The sequence below is a fragment of the Conger conger genome, chromosome 3 (assembly GCF_963514075.1).
Source record: "Conger conger chromosome 3, fConCon1.1, whole genome shotgun sequence".
Lineage (NCBI taxonomy): Eukaryota > Metazoa > Chordata > Actinopteri > Anguilliformes > Congridae > Conger > Conger conger.
In genome coordinates, this window is record NC_083762.1 from 16,691,580 (window position 1) to 16,712,821 (window position 21,242).

At 46.5% G+C, this 21,242-nt stretch overlaps 1 protein-coding gene across 1 annotated transcript in view; it reads right to left on the reverse strand.

Annotated features, from left to right (window-relative positions):
* The window catches only part of LOC133124240 (PH and SEC7 domain-containing protein 2-like), a 36,793-nt gene extending 15,759 nt beyond the window's left edge, over nucleotides 1-21,034 (reverse strand). The window contains exons 1-2 of the mRNA XM_061235251.1: nucleotides 20,906-21,034; nucleotides 19,970-20,626 (exon numbers count right to left, since the gene is read on the reverse strand). Of these exons, the coding sequence (XP_061091235.1) occupies nucleotides 19,970-20,626; nucleotides 20,906-20,994 (746 nt within the window). The 5' untranslated portion in view covers nucleotides 20,995-21,034. The remainder of the gene's footprint in view (nucleotides 1-19,969; nucleotides 20,627-20,905) is intronic.
* Between the last annotated feature and the right edge of the window lie 208 nt (nucleotides 21,035-21,242).

The following is a 21,242-nucleotide window of genomic DNA, read 5'->3' on the forward strand; positions in this document are numbered from 1 at the left end:
AAACTGCTGAAATTAGTTTCCAGGCAGTAAACCTGTCCAACACAGCCACCAACGTGGAGGGGAAGGGGAAGCATTTATGGAAAGGATGACAGTCGCAGCCTCAAAATGTGTAAATACGAAATACAATGCCCACTCTGTCTCTGTCCTTCGACATTTATACCTGCTACTCTGTGTGGATGTGACCACAAAACCACAATATGCAAACGATTGGAGGGCAGAAACACAAGGCGGCAGCCTACCAATAACAGTCTACACTAAAAATAAAGATAAATCAGTCTTATATTTAAGCTTAAAATCATATTTCTTTTTTTGTATATGATACAAAAAAAGCTACCAATCAGGTGAGAAAGTTAGACTCATTTCAAGATTTGCCATTGGGGATGTTTTTTGCATACTGCCCATCGAGTACTGAATAATATCCACTAAGCAGTAGGCAGTATGTTGAGTAGACAGTAGTGAGGAGGCTGTATGGGACACGGCCCTGATCTTGGTGTGAAATGTTCGTCCTGCATCCTCACCTCTGCTGTTAGGAGTACAATAACTTGTCAAGCGAACAGTAACTAAAAACAAGCTAATATTTTCTATGTGGGAGAAAGAATATCTGAAGTCTTATTACAAGATAAAAAATGCTTAAGACAGCCATTTTCTTTTTGCTGTGTGGCAACATATGCACCTCTCGCAGAGCGCTATAAAGTCAAAACATCCATTCCGAGAGCTCAACAGGGGATCAGATTTTTATGAATAATTGATGAGGAAATTATGAATGTATAATAAGAATTTCAAAAAGCGTAGTTCTCCGGCACGTAGTGCACGCATTCAAACAGGAAGTGAGACGCAGTGGCTGTGTGTGCTGATGCGTGGAGACCCACGCAACGCCCCGGGGAGAGAATCTTTGATCGAATTACCGACACTGATTAACTTTCAAGCGGCACAACAGAGGACGTGCCTAAAATGAAGATCTCGCCTTGTCTCATTCACGAAGAGTGGGGCGGACGGCGCTTGACGGAGACGCCAGACGGTCTGGGGAAAGGGACGGCCGGCGGCGGGCGGGCTCCGCGCCGGCCTACGTCTCCGTCTCGACGCCAGCGCCCCCTTCCCGTCCGAGGCGCGGGCTAAATTTCCTTTGACGTGTCGAGTCGATGATTGCGTTTCTCTTTAAGTTTTCTTTCCCGCTTGCGAAATGCAATAAGCCCAATTGCATTACGCCTAAATTGAATACCGCGCTGTAATGCGCTGGTCGCCATGGTTCCGGCGGCATCGAGAGCCTCAGGTGCCGAGCATAAATCGTTCCCCTCCTGGACACAGCACACACGCACGCAAAGCCCTAGAGTGCCCCGATTCATCAGCAAACCCCACACCGCCCACAACCCCACAAATCATCATTAAAACCTATTTTACACCCCCCACACACCAGTGAGCTCTAGTAGTCTCCCTCTCACAAGTGAACCCAGAGCCTCTATCTTCAGTGGACCCCAGTAGTCTCGCTCTCTCACTCTGAACCATAGTACCCCCCCCCCCCCCCTGCCCCCCGCCCCCCTTCCGTTGACTCATTGTTAAAGTCCCTGTAATTCCCCGGAGCTCTCTTGCACAGGACAATGTTCCCGAACTCGGTGTTTTAAAGTGATGTCACCGTGATTGTGTTCTCGCACACATGGGGGATATGAACGCACGGCTCTCTGATGGTGCCAATAGAAAGCCCTTCCTCTGCTACTCACTTTCCATTTCATGCCCTGCGCGATACACTTGGGCAGTCGCCTGTTCCTGGAGATCTACCGGCCTGTAGGCTTTCATTTCAATCCTAATTTAGCACACTAGATTCTACCAATTAGCAGCTCAATGAGATTTCTAGCTGTTGACTGACAAAGCAGTTTGGGTTGGAGTGAAAACCGACAGGACTTTACATCTCCGGGAACCACTAAACCTGTGTCTAAGGTTGAAAGAAGCAGGGGGTGGCAGGGGGGTAAAAATGTTTTTAGTTGATGCCAATATCACAATATGCTTGGTGGAGCTGATCTTAGCTAAAGAGAGACAAATGTAGTGCTGGTTAAAGCAGAATCTCAGTGCATATTTGCATTTCATCTAATTTTATCATTTAACTTGGTCAAAAATCAATAGTATATTATTTAACAAATGGCAGGCATTTAACAAAGACTTTAATAAAAATCTAAGATGCCACCAAGATACCATACACGGATTAATAATGTGACAAAAAACTGCAACAATAATGCCATATAAACAAAGACGTTATACATTTCTTCAGAACGAATATGAAACAGACTAAGATGAAATTAAATGTCTTTAAAAGGCTAATGAATAAAAACAAATCTCAAAACTGCTAAATTCAAAAAATGCAAATGCAAATGCCAATACAAACCAACACAGCAATTTATTTCACACTATAATTTTCTGATAATTACACATTACACAGACAGAACTGATTGCCTTTCTCATGGCTGGACATGGTGGCCAATGCCCAAACAGGTATTTTCAGAGGAGGAAAATCCAGGGGCAGAAAGCAAAGGTCCACCTGAGCATTTAGTTCGGACTGTCTGGATTCGCTAATGAGCAACTCTTCTGCCAGGAGGTAGAACTAATTATTGAAATCAGTTGGCTGAGTAGTTAATGGGTGGAAGAAAGACATTTTACTTTCTGACCGCTGGGACTAATTTCAGTCGCTTATTTTTCACTCCTTGCATCCTTACCGTGCGTCCTTTCCTTGCTCCTTAGCTCCACCCATTGGAGGAAGAAGGAAAGGACGCAAGGGAGGACTTGAAGACAGAGGAATCGAGGAAGTATGCACTGGGCACGGAGAACGTCCTTGTTCAGTCAAGCGTCGGTTTGAAGCCGTGTCAATTACGGACGTAGCAGATGGGGAGAGGTAGATCCACAAGGTCGATAATTCATGCATAATGCTTTCTGAACAGAATGCTCCTTCAAACGATGCACTTGGGTGCTCGAGAAGGGCTCAGGCATCCTTCAGGGGCCTCATAGATGCTCCTTGAAGGAGCGAGAAGCTAACGGGTTGGAATGACCTTAAAGACGCCTGACCTCGATCAATTTCCAGGTCAGGTGAGGACTGAGGACACAACGACAGGTAAAACAACCGATCGGAATGAGCACCCGGACGTTCCACCTCTGTGTGTTTCCATTGTTTTTTTAATTCCCCACACCTGTGCCGCACACCTCCACACCTGTCCCGTGTGTCTCGGGTACCGCTCAGGCTGCTCAGGTGTGTTACAGGGCGCTGAAACACACTGAACATTCAGCTCTTAAAGGTCCTTCAGACAGCCATCAAAGCCTCTCTTCTACTTCTGCCTCTCTGCTTGGAATAATGAAGGGCTGCCATGATGATTTCAAATGTTTACAAGGAATTATGCAAATAACTGCACTGCTGCTGCCGCCAAGCCATGGAAAAACAGCGGCCATTTCCCGGTTAGCACAACCCCTAAGAACAGAGGCCATTTCCTGTTAGCACAACCCCTAAAAACAGAGGCCATTTCCTGTTAGCACAACCCCTAAAAACAGAGGCCATTTCCTGTTAGCACAACCCCTAAAAACAGAGGCCATTTCTTGTTAGCATGACCCCTAAAAACAGAGGCCATTTCCCTTTAGCATGACCCCTAAAAACAGAGACCAGTTCCCTTTAGCACGACCCTAAAAACAGAGGCCATTTCCCTTTAGCACGACCCTAAAGACAGAGGCCATTTCCCTTTAGCATGACCCCTAAAAACAGAGACCAGTTCCCTTTAGCACGACCCTAAAAACAGAGGCCATTTCCCTTTAGCACGACCCTAAAAACAGAGGCCAGTTCCCTTTAGCACGACCCTAAAAACAGAGGCCATTTCCCTTTAGCACGACCCTAAAAACAGAGGCCATTTCCCGGTTAGCACGACCCCTAAAAGCAGAGGCATTTCCCTTCATCACGACCCCTGAAAACAGTCCAGCTCTGAGGCTGGCAGGCGCAGGACTGGTTCAGCATGTCTTTAAAATCGTGAAGAGAAAGACGTATTTATGACAATCTGGAAACCGTAGCAGCAATCCACGCCAAAGGTTAGGGAACATCCGGCATGTTCTTACCTGAACCCAAAACAGGGCAGGGCTCTACTGTGCTTAGTAACAAGGAAAACCGTAAAAAGACCAGCTTTAGCTCCTCAGTAACCGGTGGCCAAGGTGACATGTTTTTATTTTTTTTTACAATTTTATAGGCAACTATTCTTCCTGAAGTTCATCCCCTTCAGTCATTGCCAGCTTCCCTGCTTTCGGATTAATTTTAATTAATTTGTTTGGCCCTAGGTGTAGTCTTGGGGGCTGGTTCTCTGTAAAGCTGCTTTGTGACAAAGCCCCTTTGTTAAAAGCGTGACACAAATAAAAATGGATTGATTTTGCTCTGCAATTTGCACAAACAGGCTTGAGGCCTAACACAGGCAGACACGCCACCTTGACAATGAAAAATAAACAGATCTGCACGGTAACCTTACCTTCAGCTACAACACAGGAAGATTCCCTGGAACCACTGACTACAACATACTGCAGATCTGGGTCAAACACGGAACTGTTTTGGATTCAAATACTTTTACGTGTTGGATTGATCTCGCCTGAGACAATGGAGCCAAACAAGGTGGGGTTTGCAGTTTTTTGAGAGTATTTCATAGGTTCTACTTACAATACACAAGACAAGCACAGTAAAGCATAGAAAAGTATTTGAATCTTATTACGACATTTGACCCAGGTCTATTTGTAACCTTCAGCAACAACAGGCAGGTTTCCTGTAACCCTGGACTAAAACACCATCACAGTTCTCCAGTAACCAACAGATTTCTACAACACAGACTCAGATGTCCTGTAACTCTTGGCTACAACACAGACTCAGATGTCCTGTAACTCTTGGCTACAACACAGACTCAGATGTCCTGTAACTCTTGGCTACAACACAGACTCAGATGTCCTGTAACTCTTGGCTACAACACTAACAACTCTTCTGTAACCCTGGGCTACAACAGACCCACGTGACCCAACGCGACAATAACGTAACCTACTGCTAACCAGAGGCCAGCGTCACAATGCGTATGCTGAGATCCTGAGATCCAGTACTGACCAGACCTGGGTCAAACGCGTAATTGTTTCGGATTAATCTACTTTTCGACAGTTTGCTGTACCGACACGTGTCTGACCCGATACCTTATCACGTGGCGTAAAAGTCTGTCCTTACAGTGTGTGCCACAGCACAGACAGACCAACGTGAGTGGACTTGCCTATGACTCACACGCCAATCTCAGGCCACTCAAAGCCTTCCGTCACCCGTGTGGGTGTGTCGGCGAAGGGTGTGTCGGGCGAACAGCGTGCGTACCGCGTCTCATCCCTGAATTCCCCGCGAGGGCACACAGGAGGAGTGTTTCAAAACACGGCTCCAGGTATGCTTTAGTAATCCCGGAGGCTGAAGGGAAACAGTCATACGTTTCCCACCCAACGTGGAGCCACTCTCTACCGTTCACTTTTCGATACAAAATTTTTCATTTTAATACAATTTCAATACAAATGTTCAAATTTACCTTGCTCAGATATTGCTTATCAAGAGTGACTTACAAAAATAACATGCAATCAATCCATTTGCACTGCAACAAAAAAAAAGTCATGTATTTTAGTCTTATATTGAGAATGAGACAGTCTGAGTCATCTCAAGATTTGCCAATGGAATAAGAAAACTCAAGCAGTCATGAACTTACAACAAACCATTTAGTACCTGAGAGGGAAAAAATAAGATCTTAAGTCTTGTTACAAGACTAAAACGCTCGTGAAGATCAGTCACTTTTCGCAGTGTTTACAGCCTTATTACTGGTGCTATTCCGGCTAAATAACTTACTCAAGGAGTAAAACGGCAGCTGCCAGCAGGGAATCGAACCAACAACCGTTAAAGTATCATTCCCCTAACCGTTATACCACAATTCATTCTGATTCAAAGTAACGGTTAATACTGTAGCTATGGTTAACGGTGTCAGAGCAACGGCCAGTTTCCAAAAACAATATCGGAGTGGGGCAAGTTAATTATTTTTCACAAGCAAAATAAACAACACTTTGTTCCCAAACAACCCCATTTACCATGAGTAAATGAAGCAAGCAAGTTTCATTGATCCGTATTGCAAAATGGCAAAGGGTCGAAATCCACGTCAACGTGCAAACTCAAAGACGACCTAACCTATATCACAAAATAATCCCCAAATATAAAACTTACGATATTTAGTAGTAAATTGGCTGCAAAATTTAACAAATTGGTACATTGTGGCTGAGCTTTTCTAGTATATCCTACATTGAAAATTGTTTGATAAACAGATTTCCCTTTCTTCCTTTCAAAGTCAAAACGATGTTAAGAAATATTCCCCATTTCCGAATACTCAGTTTACCCAAACAAACAGTTCGCCAAAAATCTATCTATCTATCTATCGAGCCTACAAACTGGCATGTGTGAGCGCGGTCTTTCACGGCAATTTTAGTCGAGTTCATTAAACAAACAGCGTGTATAAAACTTACAGAAGTTCCAGAAGAAAGTCAAAGTGCAGGTCGTATTCCTCTTTCCACATTTTCCTTTTTTTCTTTATTCTTCAGTCGCACGGAGAGCAAAATAATCTTATCCGCAGGTTGTTTAAATCCATTCCTGCTCCCATTGTATTTGATTTCAGTGGCTTGAGCGAGATTTTATCATATTCGTTCACCGATATGGACTTCGAAACCCTGCATGACGTCTATAGGGGCTGTCGGTTTAGAGTATTTTCCTTTTTTTCCCCAAAATAGTTTATGGATAACGTGAATATCGCCGTGAGCATCACGTAAGTCTTAAACCTTTAGGGCTTTTAACTTTTTTTTTTCTTGGAAGTTTTGAAGGCGAAGGATAGAGGAAGAGAGCGGGGGCGGGGTGTCTGACAACCTAGCCTGTTACTGCCTCAGAAAAAATCCTAATTTTTCCGTTGGAAGACTCCAAGGAGTTCCTTCACAGCCCCACGTTTCCATTTCATTTTAACAAACCACCCCAATAAATGTTATACTACAAATAATCGTAAACATACCATTGTAATGGTTTCTTATTAGAACGCAATAACAAGGTTGCAAAACAAAGCTGAAATGTGTTCTCGCTGAATTCAGCCGAAGTTACGACTTGGCTGTGTGTATTGAGGAATTTGTCCGAACAGGGAGCAGCAGTCTTCTTTCGCATCTGCTATGAATTACTGCGCTAGACAGACGGTGCAGCACCAGACTATAGTGTGCCTTATTGCATTAGCCAGCACATTTCCGAGCATCACGGCCGCTTTGTCTGCGCACTGCTAACGGGGCCCGTTTCATCCCGGTGGAGACGTTGTCATCACAATCTCACGCGACACTAAACCGACTAAATAAGCGACGAAACGTTAGCACTCAGGACTGCCTGTTTGACCGGGGGGCAAGGGAGGGGGGTGTAAGAGAAAAGAGGATACCTGCAGTGTCCGCCGGTAGTCGGTAGGGGGTGTGTGTGGTGATATCGGGGTCCCACAGTACAGCCGGTTGGCTAACAGAGTGCCAGACCAAACAGTCACACGCACGGTGCCCGAGTGCTTCGAAAACATTTGGCTCAAAGGTGCCACGAAGTAAGGAAGCGCACTACAACAAACGCGTGTTCCCCTTTACTGCACAAAGTCTCAGTTTTTATCTATTCCTGGTGCCCGCACAGAGTCCCCCCCTCACAGCAATGACTCACCCCCCGAAAGCAGATGAGAGAGACGCCAGGGCTCCAGGCCCGACCGCGGCGGCAGATCTGTATCACCCCGCTGTGACACATCGCGGCGTGCGCCCTGTCTCTTATCTCCCTCCGTCTCTGTTTTCGCAAAAGGGGGAAACGCTGGAGAGGTTTGGACAGTTCGCTTGATGCCGTTGTCTGGGTAACCTTCCTGCATCACACGCCACTTGCGTCTGGGGCAGGAGTGCAGTACAGTACAGTTTACCTGGCTAGTAGTGTGTCGGCCAGGAATAATCAAATCCGGCCCTATAATCCAAATCCAGCCCTGGTGTTCTTTTCTCCCGGGTAATTAACTGAACAATTAGCGCTACTGATTGGCCAGGCTGTCTTCACACCTGACTCCCAGGTAAAGGGAGGGTGGAAAACCAGCGGTTCTCGGCCGTCAAGGACCGTGATTTGATGATCCCTGATGTAGTCTACTGCAGGTTTCAACCACTGACCTTCTGGGTCCCAGTTAAGCAATTTAGCCGCTAGGCTAGGCTATGCCAATCCGCAATTGGCGGCCCCCCGTATCTCACTTATCACAGAAGCCAGAGATGACCCAGGCATAAGCACTCCATGCAGTCGTGTAGGGCCACAGCCGTCCCTGGGGCAAGCCCGTTTTGGGGCAATTGTTGGAGCACTTTGGGGCCACAATGACATTCTTCTTCAGGGCCAACAAAACCAGAGGGCCAGCTCTGACAGAGGCATCCTGCCTGTTGTAATGGCTATGGTCCAAAATATGCAAACTCTGCACACTCTCAGAAAAGGATACAAAAAACGACTAAAAAGGTACAACGATTGTCACTGGGGTGGTACCTTATAGGTGTATAAAACTGTACCCCTTGTCAGCAATACATAATTCATTTGTACTTTTTTGCTTGTAAAAGGTACTTATTAGTACCAAAATAGAACATTATTACATTTTCATACATTTGAGAAATTTTTGCTTAAAGAACCAAAAAAATTCCTCCACCTTTATTTAGTGCACAGCCCAGACTTGGCAATATTTCCTAGCAGGCATACAACGGAGAAGTACGCAAGTATGCAGCATGAACAAAATTGTTAATGATCTGCAATGAACTTTGATCTTATATGTATCGCAGGGTTGGAATCAATTCCGTTTACATTAGGTGATTTCAGGAAAAGAGCTCTAATTAAATTAACGAATTGGAAAATCTCCATAAAACATTATGGCCATTTATTCAGTACATCAACTCACTTTTATTTAATTCTCTGAATTGGCCAAGTGATCCCAGCCTTAGGAAGTTTGCGTTTATTCAGCATTATCATACACATATAACATTTTAAGCTTTAACATGTGGACAAAACAAAGTAAAATCTGACTAGTAAAATCTGATTTCTTCTTCACGTGAATTTGAACAAGTACCATTAAACAAGCAAAGGTTTCTGGGAACAATGCACCCCACATTCCGGAATGGAGTTTTTGGGGTCCGCTGTCACCCCGGGGAAACGGGGTTAGCATTCGTTGCCCGATTCCGAAATAGCGACTTTAATCAACCTGACTGTCGGCTTCTAGCCTGCTTACACAGGAAATGCAGTCCAACAGTACAATTCCAGAAGGGGAAAAGTTGCCAAAAAAGATAGCAAGGGATGCTTGAACATTGGAGTTTAACACACACATTAAAGTGCAATGCATGCTGTGAAACCCAGTCCCCACAAGTATATAAGAACACACGCAGAGCATTTTGATGTGTGTTTGCTTTCATGTGCTGGAGTTTGGGAACAGAACTGGAGGAAGCTTGCTGATATTTCGGTATGTAAAAAATCTTGGTACTGGCAGTTGGGACAGCTCATTGAAAAACATGAAGACCTCTGAGTTCGCCCTGATTCCAGTTTTCAGGGGATAATTTTCAGCATAACACATTTTTTAAAATAAGGCAGAGAATAAAATAACCGATCTGCATTTAGATACTTGCTGACTCGTTCTCTTTACATACGGCTTTGCTCTCCCTGGTAAAAACGTGTGGTCAGGGCTGTTGGGTGCTCATCCTGGTAAGGCACTGTTCTTTTGAAAGGACGAGCCCCATGGTCTGGTCTGTCAGTGTAAAACAGTATGACAGTGCCGATTGTAGTCGTCAGTCCCGCAGGGCGCAGACTAACTCAAACGCAGATGCATTCTGGCTCAGACGCGAACAGTTTGATTCCAAATTCAATCTTCCTGCCGGTCTTTCTGAAAGAAATCTGTGTGGACATTTTACATACTGTAATAAGAACAGCATCGCTTGCTTTTGTTTTTATTAAAAATTGGAAAATGAGTTCACACTTAAAAATAGCCTTAAGACTACAATATTATATCTCAGAGACACAGGTAAAAGGCAAATACAAAATCCTCCAACAGCCCTTTTCACTCACTCTCTCTCTCTGTCTCTCTTTGTCTCTCTCTGTGTCTCTCTCTCTGTCTCTCTGTCTCCCTCTCTCTGTCTCTCTTTGTCTCTCTCTCTCTGTCTCTCTCAACCTCTTTTAGAATGTAAACTTCATGTTTCAACAGATGTAATCCAAGACATTATATTTTTATTATTCAGACTACCATTTCTGTTGTCTGAATTGCACTAATAAAGACATTTTTAAATCACTGCCTCACCCACTCCATCCATCCCTCCCTCCCTCCATCCCTCCCTCTCTCTCTCTCTCCTGCGATATCCGTATTCCGGGCTGTGCACGCGAGGGGATTATCAGCAGGAACAGTGCTGCACTTCCAAGGATTTTCTCCATAAGAGAGAATATGGATTGGGGAGCAAGGACGGTGGGGGTGTTGGGTTTTGGTGGGTGACAGGAGGCAGGTAGCAGGATCAGTCAGGCTTCACACACACACACACACACACACAAACACACACACACTCACACACACTCTCACACACACACACACACACACACGCACACACCGCCCCCCTCCCCAGGACAGCGAGCACTCATCCCCCTAACCTACTTACACTCATAAGTCGGGAGGAAACCACGGAGTCACACTGCAGTAGGCTAAAATCAATACAGAGCAGGAGCCTGCTGTACAGGGCTGTGAGGAGGCAGGCCGGACTGAGTCTTCATCAACCAGAACTTTTTATTCTTACCTTGCAGGCATTTCGCAGATATCCATTACATTAGTTATTCAGTTGACACTTTTATCCAAAGCGACTTACGGTATATTGATTTGACTAAGCAGGGGCCAATCCCCCTTGGAGCAATGTGGGGTTAAGGGCCTTTAAGGGGTTAAGGCCCAACATCGGCGCAAATCTTATTGTGGCCACAAAGGGGCTTGAACCACAAACCTTCCAGGTCCCAGTCATGTACCTTAGCCACTTAGGTATAGGCTGCCATATTCTTATCCACAGCAATGGACACACTTTTTTACACGGTAAAATATGGATATATACCAAAGCAATTGAGATTAAGTACTTTGCTCAAGGGTACAATGACACAACGTGTCCTACCTGGGTAGTGAACCAACAACTTTTGGGTTACAAGGCCAGTTCTCTAAACATACTACAAGGCTGCACCTTTCAACTGTCTGAACAACTGAAAACAAAAATGTCAAATTAACAAAAATACATATTAAGTTATTCACAGGCTTTAAAGCCATCACCATAAAGAGCCCATCTCCAGTTCATCACTAGGGCAGATGGGATAGTGGAGGAGTGAACTGCTCTGTTCACAGCACCGATGCTGTGGTGAAGGTGAGAGGTGTTGCCAAGGTCGTGTGAAACTATGGCAACAGGGGAGCTTGACTGGGTGTTAAAAGTCTTTTTCTTTTTTTTTTGGGAGGTGTGGGGGCCGAGCTGTGTGAGAGTGTTTTAAGGCTCACTATATTACCATTAAATGGAGGGGGAACTTCTAGACCAGTTACCCATACAGTACATTAGCATCCATTCTTTCTGTGCGTCTTGTTTTTAGGAAGGTCTTGAATCTCGCAGAGTTTGTATTCGCCTCGGTTTATATGGTGCGCCTCCCTGCTTTATGCAAAAAACCACACAGTAAGTCAATCCTAACAAGTGTATTAGTCTTTAAATCTCATTGCTATTACTTTTTTACTAAATAAGACGATAAAAACGCCAATGAGGCAAGACAGTTTTACTCAAGATTTGCAAAATGGGGTAAGAACATTTCATTTGTCATGCAAGAAGCAACTTAAAACCACGAGAGGGGGAAAAAAAGATTTTCAGTCTCATTAAAAACACTCGCAGTGTTGCGGCCGTAAATGTACTGGCAGGATTTGTTTGGCCTTCCTTGCGCCAAAGCTTGTAACAGATTTTAACTGTTTGGGTTCTAGCTCTTCAACCTGGGCACAGATGGAATCGGTTAAAGAAATAACCGTCATGAAGTACGTTTCTGCTGATTAAAATTCCTCCACAGTTCTCCATGGGGGAGGCGGGCTCCACCGGACGCACGGCAAACCAAAATCTGTCTTAACGGGGATTTTAGCGCAAGACTTATGGTCTTATAAGTAGGAAATATTACCCTGTTTTCCTAGTTCAAGTTACTGTGTGCTTTACAAATGAAATTGTTTTTCCCCTGTCAAATCTTGAAATGAGTCAAACCGACATCATTGGGAATATCTTTTGTCTAATTTATCAAAACATTTATAGAAATAAAATGTTTAAATGTAAGACTAAAATACTTGCTAAGATTTACTTATTTTATATAGGTTTTTGCAGTGAGGATATGAGGATTTTGAGCTGAGCGCTTATGTGGTGGCTGTCCGTGGGGAGGTAACCCCCTCTATATTTGGACACCCCCCTCACCCCGGTCACCGCTCCACCCTGCTTTCGCAGGGCAGCTGTGTCGAACACTCCCCGACTCAGTGTGCAGTCCCCTGTGAATGGGGCGTTTTGTGAACAGGCCACACTGAATGAGCATCATTGATACGGGCACCTCTGAACCGCACACGCTCAATGGGGATGTCCGCAGATTGCCGGGGTCTCCGCGCCCGTCGCCATGGGGAGGACTGAGAGCACCCGCACACTGGAGTCCTGAACCCCCGCCCCCCCCACCCCACCGTGCGTTCGGAACGGAAGGCCGAAGGCGATGATGTCACCGCGAAAACAATGCCTCATTCAGACAGGGCCAGCAGGAAGTAGCCGCTTGTTTAAACGACTACATCTGTCCAACTGCTGCGAACACATCCAATCGCGTGTGTGTGTGTGTGGGGGGGGGGGGGGGGCGGGCGGAAATTCCTCCGCAGAAATTAAGAGCGTAAATCTGGAAAACCGAACTTCGTTTTAATGCCTGAAATTGGCGCAGGTCCTGCTGTCTGCAGTTGATTTCACACAGGTGATGTCTGGCGTTGGAGTGACATCAAAGTTTGGGAAGTCGCCTTTTATTTTGAACTCATTACCAGTTAAACTAATTTAATTTGAATAACAGGCACTACTCTGTGCCCTTGAGGGAGGTGCTTAGCTTAAATTGCTTCATTAAATATATATCCAGCCGTGCAACCAGCCAGCCATGGAAATGAATGCTAAGTGCCGTACTTTTTTAAGTTGCCATGGATATCCGCCTTTGCAAAGTGGTTAAGTATTGTCATGTATACCCGCTGTGACTCACCTTGAAGCAGACCTGGGTCAAATACGTAATTGTTTTGGATTCAAACACTTTTCTGTACTCTTGACTGGTGCAATTGAGCCAAACAAGAGGAGCAGAAGGCAGGGGTTTGCACTTTTTTAGAGTATTTCATCGGTTCCAATACACCAGACACAAGCTCAGTAAAGCATAGCAAGCTATTTAAATCCAAAACAATTATGTTTTTTAAAGCAGGACATTTTAGTTTTTAGTTCGCCTTTGTTCGTCTTTCCTCCTTCACAAACTTTATTTGGAAAAAAGCTTTTAATTAAGTAAATTTGGGAAACCAAGAGAAATTCAGTTTTGGGATTGAAAAATGCACAGTATGTTCCAAGATGAAAATTTCAATTTATTCATTTAAAATAATTTCCTGTGTAGACTGGATTCTAATGGAATTGATTCCAGCCCTGATTCATAACTGCAGCATATACAGTAAATTTGGCTAAAGTATTAAAAAAGAGAAGTGTTTTGACTTCTTAATGCATGAACGGGTATAAAACTTCCTCCCCAGCGGCGAATCAAATTGAAGTACCTAAATTTAGCATATGTCATGTGATTTACATTGTGTCCCAGACTGGCTCTCTCTAACCCTGACCTGGAGTACTTGGATAATTTCTCTCTATAAAAATTCTGTGCCAAAAAGCAAATGTCCCCTTTGAAATCCAAAACTATGGATATCCAAAATTATACTTGGACAGTATACTTGGACAGTACTTTTAAATAAAAAAATGTCTTCACATTGAACTACTCTCCAGGGACGGATTATTTTTCTGAGTCGCACAGAAGAAAACATTTTATCCAAAGCGCTGTACAATTGATTCTTCTCATTCACACACACACACACAAACACACACACACATACACCAACAGCAATTGGCAGCCACGAAAGGCACCAACCAGCTCGTCAGGAGAGATTAGGGGTTAGGTGCCTTGGTCAGGGATACTCTGACACACCCAGGGTGAACCGGCAACCCTTTGACCACTCTTACCTCCTGGGCCAATGTCAGCCAATCAAGATATAAAGGATTTTATTCACTCCTATTCCTCCCTTCCCATTTAGGTACCCATGCACCTGGTGCGAAAAAGACCTCCGTGCACATATTCCCGCGCCAAAAAAGCCCCGCGGTCAAACATGGCCGCCTCCGTGAACCGGCTTCATGCGCCACTGAGCGGCTCCCGTAGGAATCCATGGAAGCGGTAAGCGGACGATGTCTCCGGTTCTGCGTCTCGATGGGCGCATCAGACGGCCGCGATCTGCCTGTCCCAGCTGCGTCCGCTGCTCCGGCCTCTGGTTCATTAACTGTAGAGGCTCCGCTGGTGGTCGACAGCAGCTGACTACAGATGTTCTGGCGCGGGCGTTCCTGCGCGTGAGCGTGTGCGTGAGCGGCGGGATTCACACGCGAACATTCGCTACAGAACGCCAAATCTCCCCCGGAGGAGCAATACCAGGATTATTGGTTCCTCTGGTTGGAGGCTTGGTCTTTAATTCAGTGAGGGTAGTCAGATCTGCCGTGGAGCGGACTTCGGTTCTGATCAAACAGCAAGGGGGGAGGGGCAGCCTATAGCCTAGCGGGCAATGGGACCCAGAAGGTTGTTGGTTCAATCCCCAGTGTAACCGCGATAAGATCAGCGCAGCTGTCGGGCTCTTGGGCAAGGCCCTTAACCCCACATTGCTCCGGGGGGGATTGGCCCCTGCATAGTCTGGGCCATAGCCACTTTTAGAAATTATAAATCAGAGACAAAAATGTGTAAAATGTATGTTAAAAAAAAACCCACTCTTCCATGTTCAAGTATGCCAGTGATATTTCGAGAATATCAATAAGAAATGTTATTAGGCTATGCATGGACAGTTTTGGGTCTGAGAAATATTCTGCAGCGCATTTTGAAAATATCAGTAAGAAATGTTAGTAGGCTATGGGTGGACCATTTTGGGTCTGAGAAATGACTGGTAGCCTACAGTTAAAAGGCGCCATTCTGGCCTGAATCGTGCGGAGATGTCCTAGATTGATGAGTGGGAGCTCAGCCGTGTCACTTTGTTCCGACAGACACGGTGGACGCAGAGCAATAAGGACGCGGTCAAGAACGCGGTTATAAAAATCTCTCAGCCGTGACGTGGGAGAACTGCTGGGCTCAGAGCAGTGTGAGGATCATGGTCAAACCGCGCGATGTGGAACAGAGATATTTTTATTTAGTGTGTACCCTTTATTCACCGTGGCTTAAATAGACCACATTTGTCATGCTGTACATTTATAGAGCGGGGTATTTACGGAAGCAGTTCAGGTCAAGTCCCAAACTCATAGGTGCAGCAGCAGGACCTCGCTGGGGAGATTAGGCTCCTGTTTTTGGGCTACGAGCTCTAATCAATTCTCCTCATTATCCCAGAGACCACAGTAAGTCTCAATAAAGTGTAAACAATACTGTTTACACCGGTTTTTTTTATCACTCATACATTTTCACCGCCCTGTATTGTTAATTCTAATGCATTTACACGAAAGCCACTAGGTTGTGTTTGAAAATAGATCTTCTTTTTGATTGGACGTCGCACGAAATGCAACGTCATTGTTAACGAACGTAGACTACTTTAAACGGGGCAAAGTTAAAGCTCGCTAACCCGAAAGACCAGTCACGTGTTTCTTCATGACTTTGTGTTCGGTTTGAGTGCGTTCACCTTGCATCGCGTGCCCCCTAGTGGTGAAGACCCGTAACAGTCCCATGTTGAATTTTCGATAAGAGGTTTCGTTTTTATAAATACAAATTTCCCCCGTTATTCGTCCTGGATCAACGAATATCGCCAATTAATTCACCGCCACTCAGGGACGCGCGCCGCACACGCCTTTCTCTCCTGGAGCTAACAGCCAGACCTCCTCAGCTTCAGCCTGTGTTTCCATGGCAACAGACAGAGCGCCGTAGCCTGGGTGTCAACGCAGACAGGCAGTTCGCACAGGAGCAAGATGGATGGTGGAGTGACTGATGTCAAATCATCCTGTGTGAGTGGCAAGTCAGCCAGATTAGAATATATGTGCATGCGTGTAGGAGTCTGTGTGTGCACCTGTGTGTGTGTGTGCGTGTGTGCGTGTGTGTTTGTGTATGATTGTGTGTGTGCTTACACAGGCCTATAGTTAGCAATGTACAGCTTAAGCGTGTGTGTGTGTGTGTGTGTGTGTGATTGTGTGATCGTGTGTCTGTGCGTGTGTGTGTATGTGTGCTTACACAGGCCTATAGTTGGCAATGTACAGCATAAGTGTATGTGTGTGCGAGTGTGTGTGTCATTGTGTGTGTGTGCGTGTGTCTGTGCGTGTGTGTGTGTGTGTGTGTGTGTGTGTGTGTGTCTGTGCGTGTGGGTGAGAAGCTCATGGAAAGTGGGGTAATCTCGGGTGATAAATGTGAGTGTCATCCATCTGTTAGTCTTTAATGTGTTTCTATTCTCACACACAACACGCTCTCGCACCCACAGAGGGGGCTCAGACAACATTTTGCCCGGCGATGATATTTTCATGCTTTTCCGAGATTATTGGACAGCACAAACGTAGATGATCAGCTAGCAGGCATCCGAGACGGACTGCAGAATTTTAATGATGTCATTGATTTTTTTTTCTCTTTTTTGGGGGGTAGTAGTAACATGCATTATGTATCAGAGCATGTTCCCCTGTCCCAGAGGAGTTAGGGAATCGACATACCCCTCTCTGAGCTGCTGAACAAAGACCATCAGCAACCAGAACCAGGCCAACACACGACAACCCAGCTCTCCCGCTCAACTTTCAGAACCACCAGGTCCGATACTGCCCCTCTAACCCAGCACTTCCACAGCCAAGCACAGCCAAGTAAACTTATTCATAATTCACAGCCAAACAAACCCCACGGCAAAATCCCCCAGAAAAACAAGTATTTTAGTCTTATATTGAGACTGTATATCTTATTTATTTTACGTAAAAACATACAAATATCGGCAATGAGGTAAAACAGTTTCAGTCATTTTCAGGATTTGCTAATGGAATAAATGGTTTAATTAGTCAAATATATATATATCATTTGTCTTAATAACTTAAGACAAGCTCAAATTTTCTATGTGAGAGGAAAAAAATAAAATCTTAAGTCTTATGACAGGACTACACCATTTGTTCAGACAGTCACATTTTGCAGTGCCTTTCCTAGTCCTACTGCAATTCTCAGCGATACAAATCCATCCATGGGGCAGCCTGTAGCCTACATGACTGGTTGTAGGTTGGTGATTCAAGCCCCGGCGTAGCCACAATAAGATCCACACAGCCGTTGGGCCCTTGAGCAAGGCCCTTACCCCCACATTGCTCCAGGGGGGATTGTCCCCTGCCAAGCCAAATCGACCGTAAGTCGCTTTGGATTCAAATTATTGAATTATTTGTTTATTCATAGCTAAATGCTGTGTTAGACGTTCTGAATCCACAAACATTGACCACTGACCAAGATGTATTCACGTAATATGTGCTTAAAACAAAGAAACACTGTTCTCCCCATTACTGGACTGAAGGACATTCGGCTTTGCCAGTTAATTATGACTACTCAAGAAGAGGTTGGTTAAAGAGCATCTGTATCCGTGTGAACATACAGTAGACAAAGACCTGAACCTTCAGTTACCAGCCAGAACCTCTAAGACAAGACCACAGAATAAAGACGAATAACCAACCAGGATAGGGATTGATTAAATCCCTGGGATATCATTAACCACAGACTCGTTCAGCACAATGCAAACACAGCCGCATGCAACACATTAGATTAGATTAAGATCTATTTTATTGAACCCTGTGGGGTAATGCATCCTCTGAATTTGACCCATCCTATTTTCAATCTTTTTCCTTTCTTTTCATAAAAAGGCCTAGCTAGGGACTGGAGTTGAAAACGAGCAATAGCTGTAATCTCTGTGTGCAGAACGTCAGCTACATGAACCTGGTGTAAACTAGCAATAGCTGTAATCTCTGTGTGCAGAACATCAGCTACATGAACCTGGTGTAAACTAGTAATAGCTGTAATCTCTGTGTGCAGAACGTCAGCTACATGAACCTGCTGTAAACTAGCAATAGCTGTAATCTCTGTGTGCAGAACGTCAGCTACATGAACCTGCTGTAAACCGGCAGCCACTGTGCTGAGCCTGGGGACCAACTCCAGTTCTGAGGCCAGTGCCTTGGTCAAGGGCAACGGCAGAAGGATATCTAACATGCATGTATTTTGGTGTGGGAGGGAACCAGAGTACCCGGAGTAACCCCACACAAAGCCGGGAGGGAATACGCAAACTCCGCACCAGAGTACCCGGAGTAACCCCACACAAAGCCGGGGGGAATATGTAAACTCCGCATCTGGCCGGCCGGGATTCAATCCCAGAAGGCAACAGTGCTAAGTACTATGCCACCGTGCCGCCCAATTAGCAAACATTGCCCTGAACCACAGGGAACGTGTCAAACCGCAGGGAACATGCATGCCACACGCTGAACTACAGGACTTAGCAGGGCATTAAACCAGACAGGAATACAGTCACTTAACCGCAGGAAGTACATAGAATGCACCAAAAATCTAAGGAAAAATACTGAACTACAGAAAGTGCACAGAGAACACACAGAACTAATGGAAAAATACTCAACTACAGGAAGTGCATAGAGAACACACGGAACTACTGGAAAAATACTGAACTACAGGAAATAAACAGAGATCCCACTGCACCCAGTGCACACAGACGCAGTGAAGCAGTGTCTCCACGGGGATAACTGGCAGCACAGAGATTATAACACCGAGTGAGCAGCACCACATCTCCAGGCCCCTACTGTGGCCCACGGCGAATCGATCCCAATAGTGTCCGTCACATCTCCGAACAACAGAGTCTGGGAACGGTGTGAGTATCCCTGCACGTGTGACTGAACTGATGGTACACATATGCAAAAGGTTTGTAAAAATCATATTCTGTATGTTGATTATTATGTTGCTAAATTATAATAAGTATAAAAAACATTTATTTTGAAATGACATTATGGACTCTTTTTTATATAGTGTTAAGCTTGTGAATTATGTAAGAATTATACTATATGCCAGTTCGATAAGACACACTGTATGTATTTTGTATTTAAAGATAGATATACTTTACTGAACCCTGTGGGGTAATTTCTCCTCTGCATCTGACCCATTCTCAGTACTTAGGAGCAGTGAGCAGCCACAGTGCAGCGCCCGGGGACCAGCTCCAGTTCTGGGGCCAGTGCCCTGGTCAAGGGCACCGACAGGAGCACAGGTCACCTGACATTTTCTGCATACTCCATATGTGTTTCTTGTATGGTTGGCATTTATATAGCGCCTTTATCCAAAGCGCTATACAATTGATGCTTCTCATTCACCCAGTCATACACACACTCACACACCGACGGCGATCGGCTGCCATGCAAGGCGCCGACCAGCTCGTCAGGAGCATTTGGGGGGTTAGGTGTCTTGCTCAGGGACACTTCGACACAGCCCGGGCGGGGGATCAAACCGGCGACCCTCCGACTGCCAGACGACCGCTCTTACCGCCTGAGCCGTGTCTCCCCCCATGTTTTTGTTGTATGTTTTTCACAAACCTTTCGCACACAGGTAGGGTAACACAGGGGCCATTGAGACATACTGGGCTAAAGCGTCCCAGACCCCCCGGCACGCGGGGCCTACCTGACGGAGCTGGGGAAGGTTCCGGAGCCCTCCAGGCCCCGCGGGGCGTCGGGGTGGAAGCCGTTGGGCAGGGCGGGGCGCAGGGCGGGGCGGCTCAGCACGTTTTCGGAGCGGCTGCCGGTGATGCAGCTCCGCAGGGGGCTGGCGCCTTCCCCCAGGGGCCCGTCCCTCTCCGCCACGGGGGCCAGCTCCAGCGGCTCGGCGGGCGGCTCCGGGCCCTCCCGCGCCCTCTGCTGGATGAGCGGGGTGAGCGGCGCCTCGAAGCTGACGCAGCTGTCCGTCTCGTCGGTGAGCGACAGCACGTCCAGCGAGTCCAGGCTGCTGTAGTACGTCCCGCGCAGGAGGTCCGACTCCACGATGCGCTCGAAGCGCGAGCTGAAGCCGTCCCGGTTCTCCCGCCCCTCCGCCTCGCCCTCCGTCTCCGCCTCGCCCTCCGCCTCCTCCACCATGCGCTCGAACGTGGAGCTGAAGCCGTCCCGGCTCCCCCGGTCGCAGTCCTCCTCCTCCTCCTCCTCCTCCACCTCCACCTCCGCCTCCTCCACGATGCACTCGAACCTGGAGCTGAAGCGGTCCTGGTTGTCCTGCGCGGCGTCGCGCTCCTCCTCCCTCTCCTCCTCGTCTTCGTCCTCGTCGTCCTCCTCCAGCTTGTTCTCGGTCCTGCGTAAAATGAAGGAATGTACGGAATAAAGCATGCAGGACACGCTGCGCAGTACGTGGCCCTGATTAATTACAGACACAAACACACAAATTTACACACACTTAAACACACAGGCACACACAGTGAAGTCAAGACCATACTGGTATTCCAAATGTTCCATGTTCCATGGACAGTTTAAGCAGAAGTTAAGACATGGAGTCCGTTTCCTCCAAGCTAGTCCTCTCATTCTGTATCTCTACACAAGCGTGTGTTCTACGGGGATAAGGAGAGATACAGACCTCTCTGCGTCTCTACGGTCCCGCGTGTCCGTCTCCGCGTCCCGGTTCTGTCCATCAAGCGTCCCGTCCCGCTCCTGACCCGAATCCATTCCCCCGACGCCGCTCCCCGCGTTCTCCTGCGTCTGCTCCTCCTCCTGTCTGCGCAGCCCCCCGTCCGCCTGCGCATCCCCGTCTGCGCAGTCCTCGTCCCCCGCCCCCGCGTCCCCCCCTCCCCCGTTCATCTGCCCCGCTCCAATGTCTGCCCCCTCGGAGGCCACACCCCCCTCCTCCTCGGACCCCGCCTCCACCTCTGCCCCACAGGCTGGGATGTCGGGGGGCGTGTCCGTCTGCGGGGGGG